The 12953-nt window shown below is 48.6% G+C and overlaps 1 protein-coding gene across 13 annotated transcripts in view; it reads right to left on the reverse strand.

Moving 5' to 3' along the window:
- Window positions 1-12953, reverse strand: part of SNX14 (sorting nexin 14) — a 2214134-nt gene that overhangs the window by 1335513 nt on the left and 865668 nt on the right. For all 13 annotated transcript variants that reach the window (XM_069606348.1, XM_069606351.1, XM_069606342.1 and 10 more), the window contains 3 exons: window positions 4536-4580; window positions 4119-4199; window positions 3826-3940 (listed from right to left, as the gene is read on the reverse strand). In XM_069606348.1, the coding sequence (XP_069462449.1) occupies window positions 3826-3940; window positions 4119-4199; window positions 4536-4580 (241 nt within the window). The remainder of the gene's footprint in view (window positions 1-3825; window positions 3941-4118; window positions 4200-4535; window positions 4581-12953) is intronic.

Below are 12953 nucleotides of genomic sequence, written 5' to 3' on the forward strand. Positions count from 1 at the left end.
CTCTATGAAGGATCTTTTACACCCATGGCCCACTCACATTTTTAGCTTTCATGTTTAGAATGGATGCAGTACCCTTACTACTGTCTAGTCGTTATTGCTCCTCTCTAAAGGCCATGGTGCCATTCTCATTCAGAAATATAGTGCCTTGCACGAAAGATATCCCCAAGGTTCAGAGAATTGAAGGGGTCCAGGTCCCGAAGTTTCTCTTAAGGTTTTTATGAGACTGCATGGTTTTCCACAGCTGGCAACCTCTGGGCCCAATCTTCATTTAATTATTTCTGGTAGGTACTGTCTCCTGGAACTGCTCTACAAGATTCCCTAATCTACAACAGGGGTTTGGCTTATTGGCTCACTGCTGCAGGACACAGTCAGTTCTCTTGCTGACATTGCTATCCTCCTTGTCTGTGTGTCTATCCTGCTATTGTAGCCCAAGCAAACTTATTTTCATTCTTCCTTTGTGATTGTCCCCTTGTAATTGCTTATTGTATTGTATTCGGCCCCTGGATTGGCTACATAATCCATTGGTCACTGCTCCTCCTTGGTCTGCTAGTTCTGAGATTTTAAAATGGTTGTGTCCACTTTCAATTCAGACTGTCCTGCCTTGCAGTGATCTCTGTGCATGTCCCAGTTTAGTTCCAACCAAACACCTATACCTGCGAACAGTTCCTGCAGAGTTTCGCCTGGTATCCGTGCCTTTCTGTACCATTTTTTCCCAGCGCTTGGGTCCACATCAGGTCCTTGGGTTTCTTGCTCAGTTGTACAAGCTTCCGACGGAAGCCAAAGCTCTGATCTTGACTCCGATCAGCAGTTTTTGATTCATCAGTGGTACCTATTAGACACGCACAGACATGGTTTATTAGTTCTGGTGGCCTTCTGGAAGCTAGTTTCCGTTCTCTGTCCTTTCTCTCTGGAGCTTCCTGACCCAAAGTAGTTGCATTTTCTGGCACAACTCTGGTTTCAGGGTTCTCCAAGCCTCTGGGCACCTGTCATGACTGAGGATTCAACAGATGACTTGACAATCATAAAACGGGGTGTAAGAAGGTTTACTATACAAAACAAATGTGTAAAGGGCACCCCAACACCATACTTCAGCCTGAAAGATGGGACTTTAATAATACAGCCAGACAGCAGGGTGATAACAGGTTCTTCTGGATTGCACATGCCATCACTCAAAAAGGTGGGGCATAGAACTTTTGATAGAGCGTCCCCCACAGACCACCTCAAGAGAGATTGTGAATGTGGCCTGATAGGCCAGCTACACGTGGCTGCGGAGACCTGTGGGAGTCGAGTGACTTTGTTACATTGGAAACCCACCCCCTCCTTCAACCAGGAATTGCTTGCATGAGAGGGCCAAAGTTCTCTCGCTGTAGGGACCCCTCTCAGCCTGGGTGGGAGACCTACCAGAGTTTATGCCAGAGCCTGTCCCAGCCCAGAGACAGGATGGGGGAGTTGGGAGGGCCTCAGTGCCTGACCCTTCTCCATGTCCCTGTGTGCTTGAAAAAAGTACCAACCTCAATCACCCCATGGCTGCACAGGAACATTCTGCCCAGTCTTCCCTTTGCAAATGGGACAGCCGCTAGCAACCAAAGAGACTGAGCTGAGCAAATGAGCTACAAAGCCAACCATGGAAGCAAGCCTCTGAACGACCCGCAAACTGCATAAACATAAGATTGGGCCAGAGAGCAGGGGGCTCCAGCTGGATCCCCCCCCCCACTCCAAGAGAGCAACCTGCAGCATCACACCGTCAGCACGAGTCAGGACAGGGAGCACCCCACGGGGTTCACACGCTGAATGGCATTACACTCATCAGTTTAGGTGCCATGAAGCAGCTCCCTCACAAAGTCGTCATCCTTAACCAGTCTGGAAGCCTTCACACACAATGGGACACAAAATACTGCGGGCTCTCATTGCTGGAGACCAGCAGGATCCATGTACAAGAAAGGGACTGGCTTTAGACCACTTTTAAATATTTCCTTGATTGTAATGCCTCTCCAGGGAAGAGGACAGCCACTGGTTGGCCCGGGAAGCCAGCAGAGGGGGACAGCCAATGAAGGTGGAAAGGGGAGGAAAAAGTGAGAGCAGAAAACAGGAAGGTGAAGGTTTTTCGCGTGAGGTCACAGGAGGAGAATGAGAATCAAAAAACAAGAGACCAGGTGGAGGAAGGAAAGAGCAAAGGAGCGTGGAGAAGTGCTGAAAGAGTGTGCAAGGTAAGATATTGGTTCGTAGAAGAGAGTGGTACTTAGGTTTGAACGTAAAGTGACTGAGTGAGATTAAGGTGTAAAGAGTAGGGAGAGAATAAAAAGGTGACCGGTGAAGTGAAAGGAGAGTGAATTTGAGAAAAGGTGTGGGTAGATAGTAGTATTAGTGTGGAGAGGAGAGAGTAGCAGTTGTGTGAAAAGGAAACTAGTGGTAGTGTGGCGAGGGGAAAGGTGCAATAGTGTGGAGAGTAGTGGTAGTGTGGAGATAGGAGAGTAGTAGAGTGCAAGGGAAGGAGAGGGATTATCACATATTAGGATCGGAAGGTGGCAGTAGATACAAGAGAGAGAAACATCGAAGGGACAGAAGAGGAATTATTAGGAAGAGCTAGACCAGACAGTGGGTGGAGTAGGAAGGAGGAGAGGTGGAGTAGGAAGGAGGAGAGTAGGAGGAGGAAAGGGAGAGAGACAGGGAGACATGGTGAGAGGAACATCAGAGGGCTGAACAATACAACCAGGTGGGGTCTCAGTATGCATAAGGCACAAACCCTTACGTTACACATCATCAGGGAGCTGAGAGCAGGCCCCCCCCAGATTGTTCCCAGTGGGAGAGTTGGGTAGATAAGGGGTTTGCCTTCAGACCATCACCCTTAGGTTAGGCAAGTTTTTAGTAATCGGGATTAACAATCTCTAGTGACAATCCTGGGCTTGAGGGACATCTGGGTTAGACAGCAAATACACTTCACTAGTTAAGATAGAGAAGGACGGCACAAAATGAGACACTTTACTACTCTAAAATGAAAACCCTCGAGAGATCTTCGAACGTTGGTGTGTTCTTGAGTCCAGCTATGACAACTAGCCCCATAGAACATGTAAATTCCCCAAATGGAACAAAAAGATGTGCCTTTTAAAATTTGTTAGGACAGTTTTGCGAATACTGGTCAAGAGTGCATGAGGTTGTAGGCCATCAATCTGCCTATGGAAATTAGATGTGCACCTGGAGACGGCCCATTGGCCAATCAGATGGCGGAACAGCAAGCGAGAATATACATTCTCTGCCCGCTGTTCCAGCAACCCAAAGCCGTTCCCTGAGTGGCACCATTTTTAAATGTTTCTTTATGTAGGGAGGCAACAGGGAACCTTTCCCTGTTGCCTCCCCACATCCCCAAAAACCAATGAACCTGCTTCGCCACTCCCTCCAAACTTACTTGCGGGTCCCTGCACTCCTAAAATCCCGGCCACTGCCACAGAAATGGAAAAGTGGCCATCTTATGTTTTTTCTTTTTTCTTCTTCCAATTGGCTTTCATGCTGCGGCTGGAGGGTGGGTGGGGGCAGGCATGGCCGATAAGGCCAGCAGCCCAAGCTGAAGCCCTCGCTTTGCTCAGGTCTACCATGGCTCAGGCTGGCAGGCCGTTACCGGCCATGTCCGCCCCCCTCCCGCCGGGGCGTGAAAGCCATATTAAAGTGTCATTCAACTAGTGAGTTGCGATGCTGACTTACTGAAGCAGCAACAATTGATGATACTGAAAAGTGTAAAGGAATTTTTTTAAGTCTTAAAAACAAAAAGGTATAAATGATATACAAACAGGTCAGGATACTGAAGAAAAGTCAAGGAGTATAAGGCCTTACCAACTGCAAGGCAAAACTGCAAGACGTGCACTGCTCCCTCCTGTTTCAGAAACTTCATGAAGCGAAACAGTAGGTCCTGTTGATCCCTTATCTCCTTGAGCTCGAGTTTCAGCACCTTGACACAAGTTGGGAAATACATGGTCACCACCTAAGCACACTTTACCTCAAAAATCTAGTTCCAAGACATGTTCTGATTTTATTAGCAATTAGAAGAAGCAAAGGATACATGTTCATTCTTAAATATATCCAAATGTGCTAGAACAAACAATGTATACTACACACTGTGTACTTACAGATGGGTTTTTATTCTTAGGCTCTGCAAATTTTTGTAGGAAGGGAACCATTGAGGATGTTGGTTCAGACGCCTTCTCAGGCTGCAAAAAGAACACATGCCGATTGAGATTCGAGAACTGAGAAACTCAGCATTAAAAGAGCAAGATACAACCCTTAATTGCCTCTACATGCAGTTCCTCTCAGAACACCCCTTCAAACCTCCCAAGTGGTGAGATATTGTGGTGCCCTCTGGGGTTTGATGGGACACAGGGGTCCAACCCCTCTTGCATCTTCCTGTGTTTGCCCACTGCCAGCCTCAGATATGCCAAGTGGTTAGATGGCATAGTGGCAATTGCTCTTAAGCCTAAATAGGTGCATATATATATTGGGAAATCAGTCCCTTTAAAGTACGCAATAGTAAAATGCAGAGTACTCACAGGGGTATTGTCAATGAAGAGAAGCAGCAAACGATTCACTGTGTCCTAAAAGAAAAAAAACACATGCAATTTTAATAATGTCAGTAATGTTACCTTCTGTAGCGTTGATATAGCAAGGACTGCAATAGGAATTGTTAAATTTAATGATACTTAAGTGAGTCAGCTCTACCAGGTTTCGTACCATTTTCTCAATCGAACACTTTGCTTGCTGAGCTATTTTACTGGCTATTAACAGCGATAGAATTATGAGATAGGAACTAGGACAAATGGCTAATCTTTCATAAAGAACATTAGAGTGGTAAAAAGTGTTCTTATAATGAATTCTTTCCTAAAGAGATTCCTCATCTTAGATAGACCCTGAAAACAGTGCAGAACTGTAAGGGAAAAAACACCAATGAAACCAGGAAACACTAGAGTACCGCACAACCATTGCTTTGTCCTGACCTCATGAGAAATCCAAGTAGTAGTGCTTAGCAAACGTGTGCAGTGAGGCCCATGTAGTCACCTAAGTGATATCCAGCACAGGGACACATTTCTGCATTGCAGAGGTCACCACCAGGCCCTGTGGCAGACCAGAAGAAGGAGTCGGACTAAGGTATGACATGTTCAAGGGTGTTTATATAAATAGGTAAAGAATGACTTCCTATTATGTGCGCTAATCTACAATATATATAACTAATGAATATTCTCGTTTGCCTTCGCCGATACGTGTTTCGACCCATGGTCGTTTTCAAGGCGTGGCTATATTCAATAAGTCAATATACAAAGCAAAACATGAGTAAATTTAAATTATACAGTGCACAATACAAATTAATTTCCATTATCAATGTACAATAAATAACTGATCAATATTACCATTGTCCAGAACAATTGATTCACATTTTGTCAGATGAATTTGAGGAAGGATGACAAAATATAAAAATAATAATAAAAAAAGTCTAATTGTCATAAAGAAAAGAATAATGTAAATATGAACAGTACTTGCACAGGGTTGATAAAGAGTTCCAAGGGTGTATCAATATAGTTCAGATTCGCATATCTCTTAAAGTACAACGACTGTTGAGAATGAAGAACAAGTTACTTACCCATGGTAACGTTCTTTCGACTGGATGTTCCTCCCACGTATTCCTTATCTTTGATATTTCCAATATCCAGCTTGCTGCCTCGGAATTCTTTTTTTTCAGCAGGGGGCGCTGTGCGTCAATGCCTGTCGACTCGATGTCCCTCTGAGGCCTCTGTCTCAATGTCGACGTCACCCCAGGTGTGTCTAGCACGCGCAGCGCCCGTTGACCTCAGTTCTGTTTTGACAAGTGGAGCTTTACCTTTTATTTGACAGTTACTCCCCCTGAGAGAGTGTAGACTGCAACTGCAAGGGAAATTCTACTGTGGGGTAGGTTGGGAGGGGCAATAAGGAATACGTGTGAGGAACATTCAGTCGAAAGAAGGTTACCATGGGTAAGTAACTTGTTCTTTGAATGGATTGTGTCCTCCCACGAATTCCTCATCTTTGATACACTCCCAAAGCAAGTTACATAATTTGGAGGAGGGAGTAGAAATTAATGTGGTTATGTATGCACAGAGTGCAACACTGCTTTTCCAAAAGCAGAATCTTGGCCTGTGGAGGAGTCTAAACTGTATTATTTAGTAAAGGTGTGCACAGACGACCATGTGGCAGCTGCACATATATCCTTTAACAGAACTCCACTCTGCAACGCAGACGAAGATGCAACACCCCTGGTCTAATGAGCTCTTAAATGTTCTGGAAGGGCTTTACGTGCCAGTCTGTAACATTCCGATATAGCTAATATAATCCATCTGGAGATAGTTTGCTTGGTGATGGCCAATCCCAATTTGTGACCAGAATAGCACATGAATACCTGGTCATTCTGGCGCAATTTTGCCAATGTAAAAAGCTCAGTGCACGTCTAGGGTCAAGTCTGTTAAGTCTTTCTTTCTCCTTCCCCGGATGTGGTGGAGGATAAAAAGATAGTGATGTTATCTTCTAGCAATATGAAACCCGGAAACACTTTTGGGGAGAAAAGAAGGCTTCACCTTTAGTATCACTCTGTCTTTATAAAAGACAGTATGAGGGGGCTTGCAGGATAAAGCCTGTAGCTCACTCACCCTTCGGGTTGAAGTAATTGCCACTAGGAATACAGTTTTCAGAGTTAGAAGTCTTAATGGACAAGAACGTATAGGTTCGAAAGGAGCTCCCAGCAAGCAGTTTAACACCAAGTTGAGATCCCATAGTGGGATTTGAAACGGGGTTGGACGGTAAACATTAGTTAGTCCCTTTAAAACTGGTCCTACTAGAGGAATTTTAAAGTAGGAGACTTCCTCGGAAGTGCGCTTAAAAATAGAAAGTGCTGCCAGGTATCCCTTGATGGTACCAATCTGGAGCCCCAGATTGGCTAGATGCAATAGAAAGGATAACACCATAGGTATGATGAGAAAGGGTCAACATTCTTATCTCTACACCAGCTGCAGAACTTTTTCCAGCAGCAGTGGTATAAAGATTTGGTTGCTGGTCTTCTGGCCGAAAAGCAAAACATCCATTACGTTGTCTGGGAGGTCCCAATCCTTGTATCTCAGCCTCTCAGAAACCATGCGTGAAGGCTGAGAGACCTGATATCTGGATGGAGAACCCAACCCTCCTCTTGCGAAAGAAGGTCCTCTCTTTGTGGAAGACGAATCAGAGTGCAGATGGGCATGCCCAGGAGGTCCGGGTACCACGTCCTCCTGGCCCAGTCCGGGGCAATTAAGATCATGGATTTCTTGAACCTCCTCAACCTAACGATTATGGGAGGAATCACAGGGACTGGAGGAAACACGTACACAGTAGTGGAAATCCCCAGTCCACCACGAACGCATCTCCTAGAGCTCCTCTTGGGGGAAATGTGCTTGAGTGGTACAGTTCACAATTCCTGTTGGCCCTGGTCGCGAACAGATCCACTTGAGGGGTTCCCCAAAGGGTGATCTCCTGAAGGACTTCCTGAGCTAGTTCCCACTTGTGGAAGACTGTGCTCTGCCTGCTCAGAGTGTCCACCATCGTGTTCTTCTCAAAGGCTAGGTGAACTGCTGACAGAGATTCCTTCTTGTATTGCCCAGAACCAGAGATGCATTGCCTGTCTGCACAGTGGTAGTGACCCTACACCTCCTCTCTTGTTGAGGTAGTACATGGCCACTGTGTTGTCCGTCATTATCAGGACATTCTTTCCCCGTACAGAGGGCAGAAAGGCCTTCAGCGCTAGGCTGATTGCCCTCAGCTCTAAAAGGTTGATATGTAGTTTGGACTCCGATGGAGACCAACGACCACTGATGGTCAGATCGTTTGTATGGGCTCCACATCCCGTGAGTGAGGCGTCCGTCACTACTGTTATCTCCAGCCATGGTTGCCAAAACGGTTCTCCTTTCAAGATGTTCTCCCGACAGGCTCACCACTGAAGGTCCAGCGAGACTCTGTTTGGGATTTGTAGGACTCTTCCTGAGAACTGTGACCACTGGGTCCTGAGAGCCTATTGGAGAGATCTCATTCTCAGGCGAGCCTCTGGCACCAGAAAAATGCAGTATGCCATGAGGCAGAGCAACCTCATAAAATGAAAGGCCGGTAGATGTTGGCCATTCTGGAATTTGGTGACCATCTGCAGAATGTCTTGAGCCCGCAGCTGTGGTGGCGAGGCTTTTCCCAGGGATGCATCCAGGACTGCTCCGATGACCTGGAGTCTTTGTGATGGTATCATGTGGGACTTCTTGAAGTTGAGGGAGAAGCCCAGCCTGTGGAGGGAGTGACAGGTGGAGCTGAGATGTTCCAGTGCCTGTTCTGGGGAACTGGCCCTGATTAGCCAATCGTCTAGGTAGGGGTAGACGTGAATCCCCCCTCTCCTGAGACTCACTACCACACCTGCCATTAGCTTGGTGAAAATCCTCAGGTGGAGGTCAGCCCAAATGGCAGAACTCGAAACTGATAAAGAGAACCGCCAAAGGCGAACCTCAGGTACTGTCTGTGCATGTGATGGATCAGCACATGAATGTAAGTATCCTGAAGGTCCAATGATACCTTCCAATCCTGAAGCTGCAGGCCTGAAGGATCTGAGAAAGAGTTACCATCTTGAACTTGTCCTTCCTGAGGAACTTGTTCAAGTTTCTTAAGTCCAAGTCTTAATCCTCCGTCCTTCTTTAGACTCAGAAAATATGGAATCAGAAAATATGGGGAGTACCAACCCTTGTTCCTTTCCGCTACAGGTACTGGTTCTGTAGCACCTTTCTCCAGCAGGGTTAAACTCTCCTGCATAAGGAGCGGATCTGGAATCTTCAGAGTTGTTCGCTGGTGGATGACTCTGAGGTTTTTGAAGGAAAGGTAGGTAGTAACCTTGGGCAACTGTTTCCAATGACCAAGCATCTGAAGTAATAGCCTGCCATTCTGTCAGATGCTGCGACAACCTGCCTCCTACTGCAGTCTTGTTGTACGAAGACCTCAGAAAGGTTTTAGAGCGGCTGACGCAGTGTCTGAAGGTAAGGCAGCCACTGCTGTTGGGGTCTTAGTGCCTCTCCCCCGTCTACCACAGGGGAATCTTTGATGTCCTATTTGAGCTGGCTGTCCTCTGCCCCTTCCGAATGTGGAATAATAGCGAAAGGACCTACCCCTCCAGGCCGCACCTGTATATCTTCTATTTCCCTAAATGTGAAAAATACTGTGACGAAGAAGAGTTGAGTAATGACAATCAGTGGAGGCCAACAGCACAAGCTGCACTCTAGTTGTCCCAGGAACATGCCTGATATCAGAAGATTTAAACTAGCGAACCAGCTGACAGGGAAAGGCTGGCTGGAGAACTCTTAGTCCTCTCGGTGTGGACCGAGGAACAGCAGGGCTAGTGCGAGGTCCGTGTAGCCAACCAGCTCACCGAAGAGGCAGAGGAGAGCTGACTGAAGGGTACGGTACGCTGCGAGGACGCTGAAGCAGGAGACAGGCTTTGGAGCGGTTGCAGGTACCGAAAGGCAGCTGTCAAAGTTGCCCAACAGATGCGCATGTACCGAGGGAGACGCAGAAGCTATGGCATAGAGGTGGCGAAACTGCTGCCAAAGGCTTGCCGCAGAAGAAGCTACACATGGCATGAAGAGCCAGTGAGTCCACCCCAGGGAAGCGGGGACACCAAAGCATATGGCAACCTTGCCGAAAGTAAATGCACAGTGAATAAAGCACATGAGAAAGAGTGAGCAAGCAAATATCACTTAAAGAGACAAATCAAAGTAAATATAAGACACTTAAGTTTGTAAGTCTATGCCGTATACCCAATAGAGAAGCCCTGGCAGGAAGATTCAAGACAGAGCAGAATAAACCTAAGACTATCAAGTTTGTAAATGTGCACAGTGCACATATAAGAAAACACTGCCACGGCAGGAGAGTATACCAAGCAGATGCAAGTTACAAGTGTGCTCTTATGAGAAAGCCCTGCTAAGGAAGCATAACAGGCAAGGTCTAATTGAACAGCGAGTGTAAAATACATCGCCTAAGGAAGTCCTGAGAAGGATACATCAGCACTAGCAAAAGGCTGTGTTAAAACATTGAAAAGGAGTGAAAGGAGGCCACCAGGGGGCACCCAGGCCATGATTGCCTGAGTGTTGTGCTCCCGCCAGGTCAGGCCGGGCCGAAAATCAACTTCAGCCCCCCCTTGAAGTCCCCTCCGACGGGAACAAACAGCAGAATCTGGGAGGCGACCATCAACTGCCCCCCCCAGACGAAAAGCCGAGGTCCGGGACCCATGCCAGACCAAAGACCGGGATGTCTCAGAGAACGCACAGGGGAAAGACAGAATCCTCGCAGAGGACACAGCACGGAAGACCCGGACAGGAGACTGGGCGGGAGAGGCCGCTGTGCAGGGAGCAGGGGAACCCCAGCAGCTTCAGCAGGGGACAGCCCATCTGGGCCAGAACCCCCCCCCCCCACGCAGACAGGAGAAGGAAAGATGAGGCGGAGACAGAGCAACAGGGACCCTGAACGAGCCTCCGGTTGACTGCAACGGCGCAGGGGCTCCCCTGGACGGCCAACAGCGCGAGGATGCCAAACGCTGGGAGTACTCTCCCCCCCTCCCATCGGAACAGGCCATTCCTCCCGGAATCAGGCCGGGGGGAAGCCATTCGGGGGACAACTGGTCCCCAGAGGACAACACGGAGTAGCCATATCGGGAGGTCCTGCGGCTTCGAGGATCAAGAGCCCGCCCATTAACTACAGTGGCTGCGCCACTATAGAGGTGAGGAGTGCCTGGAGATGCCAAACCCTCCAGGGGAAGCGGAGGGTGGGGGACCCCCCAAAAAAATAAAAATGTTTTAAACATAATGAAAATAAAAAAAATTAAAACCCAGTGAAGACCAGGAGGGCATTCTCAGCGGGGAGAACATGGAGTGGATGGGGTATGCCGGTGAGGAGGCCTGTCACATCCCTCCACCCCCAGCGAAGGGAGCCATCAGGCCGAGGCATTGGCCGGAGACGGAAGGAGAGCCCGCTCCAATTGACCCCGGCAACCTACTCTGGGTCCCGTTGCAATCCCTTTCTCGGGTCTCCTAGCCCGTACTGCGGCCGCCTCCACTCGGGAGCGACAATCTCCCTACCAGTCACTAGAAACATAGCAGTCCGACCCCCGAGGCTCTAGCTGATCCAGAGCTACCTTGCATGTAACAGGCAGGATCAACAGAGCGGCCCACCGGTGAGTGAGGACATCCAAGGAACCGCCGCACCAGGTCATTTATCAGTGCAGGGCTAGTGGGACCCCCTCCTCCGCCGGAAATCAGAGAAGACAACGGCCTGGGCCACGGCCCAGGAGCCATCCCGATCAGTGGACCCGAGCAGGGGACGGGGGCATTCGGGGGCCCTCCCAGAGCAGGCCCAATGGCATGACCCAATCATCAAGGTAAGGCCCCACGAGAAGAGCAGAGGATGATACACCCCAGTGGTGGGGTGGCACGGTGTCCCATACGGTGTCCGATAACCCAATACCAACTCCCCGGGGTTACACAGCAGAACCATCCTACGGTTCGCAGCATTGGGCCTAACCTGGACCGAGGCACACGCACTTACACAGCATATGGGGAGGCCCCATGAGCTGGAAGGAAGCCCTCCAAGAGTATCATTTTCGCGAGGCAGGAAACGGTCAAAACAGCCTGGACCAGGAAGGTGAGATGGCCCACTCTGAGGCCACACGGAAGGAAGCCTCCTCAATGGAAAGAGGCTTTGCCACGGTACTGCAAGAAATAAGAGACATGAGGTCTGACATAGCTCAAAAACTGGAAAAATGGATCAAAGGGTGGACAAAGTCGAGGACAGGTTGCTGCAGCTTGAAACAAACCAATTGACATCCACAGCTCAGGAAGCACAAACAGATGAGATTAGCGGCATTGGAGAAAAGAGATGAAGAGAACCAGACAAATGGACGATTTTGAAAACAGGGAGAAGAGGAACAACCTCTGATTCTTCTGAGTTGCGGAGGTGGAAGGGGAAACGGAAAGACATATGTTGAGTGGTTAGAGAAGTGATCAGCCTCCTCTTCGGGAATAAAGCTACCACAGAACCCACAATAGACATGGCACATAGAGCGGGGGCAGGGCAGGAGGCCTCCAGTCCATCTTGGTCCGCTTCCACTATTATACAGAAAAAAACAAAGGTGCTAGAGCAGGCTAGGAAAGCCCGAGACATTACACACAACAACGCAAAGATAACAATATTCCAATATCTCTCCCCAAACACTCTGGCCAAACAGAGATTTTTTTGTCGCCCCATGACCCAATGTTTGAAGGAGAAGGGTGTGCACTACAGGTGGGGGTACCTATTCTCCCTGACATTTGAATATATGGGACAGAAAACGACTGATCACAGAAGGAGACATAAGAGGAGCAATCCAGGATTATGTAGAGGACCCGGCAGCCCAAAGAAGACCTGTGGGGTAGGCGATAGCAGGAACGAGTGGACCAGCAAGAACGAGGGATAGATGGAAGATACCACGGTCCAGAAAAATGAAGAAGCTGAACACACCCTTGCCGACAAAAGATAGAGGACGGGGCAGCAATGAAGGATGAGAGCCACCACGGCCCTACCAGAATTGAAGCCTTGGAGGGGGGGGGGGGTGAAAATACACACAGCATCGGTCCCATAGAACAGCAAGTATGAGGGGCGTGTGGGGTGGGTCGGTCTATTGGGGGGGTGCTCAACGGAAAGAGTACATCCAATAGAAGCCCGAAGCAGGTGGGCACGTTGGTGGTCTGGCCAAACACCAGCAATGGTTGAACACTCCCGGAAAGGGAGGAGCAGGAGGGTTAGAGGGGTTACGGAGGTTAGAGGTGCTGGTAATAAGGGGGGGCAGTTGGGGATAGGTTCAAGCTCCACCCAGAGAGGGTGTGGGGAGGGGGGGCAGGTTGGGTGAGGGGGGT

The sequence above is a fragment of the Ambystoma mexicanum genome, chromosome 4p (assembly GCF_040938575.1).
Source record: "Ambystoma mexicanum isolate Mex_15411 chromosome 4p, UKY_AmexF1_1, whole genome shotgun sequence".
Classification (NCBI taxonomy): domain Eukaryota; kingdom Metazoa; phylum Chordata; class Amphibia; order Caudata; family Ambystomatidae; genus Ambystoma; species Ambystoma mexicanum.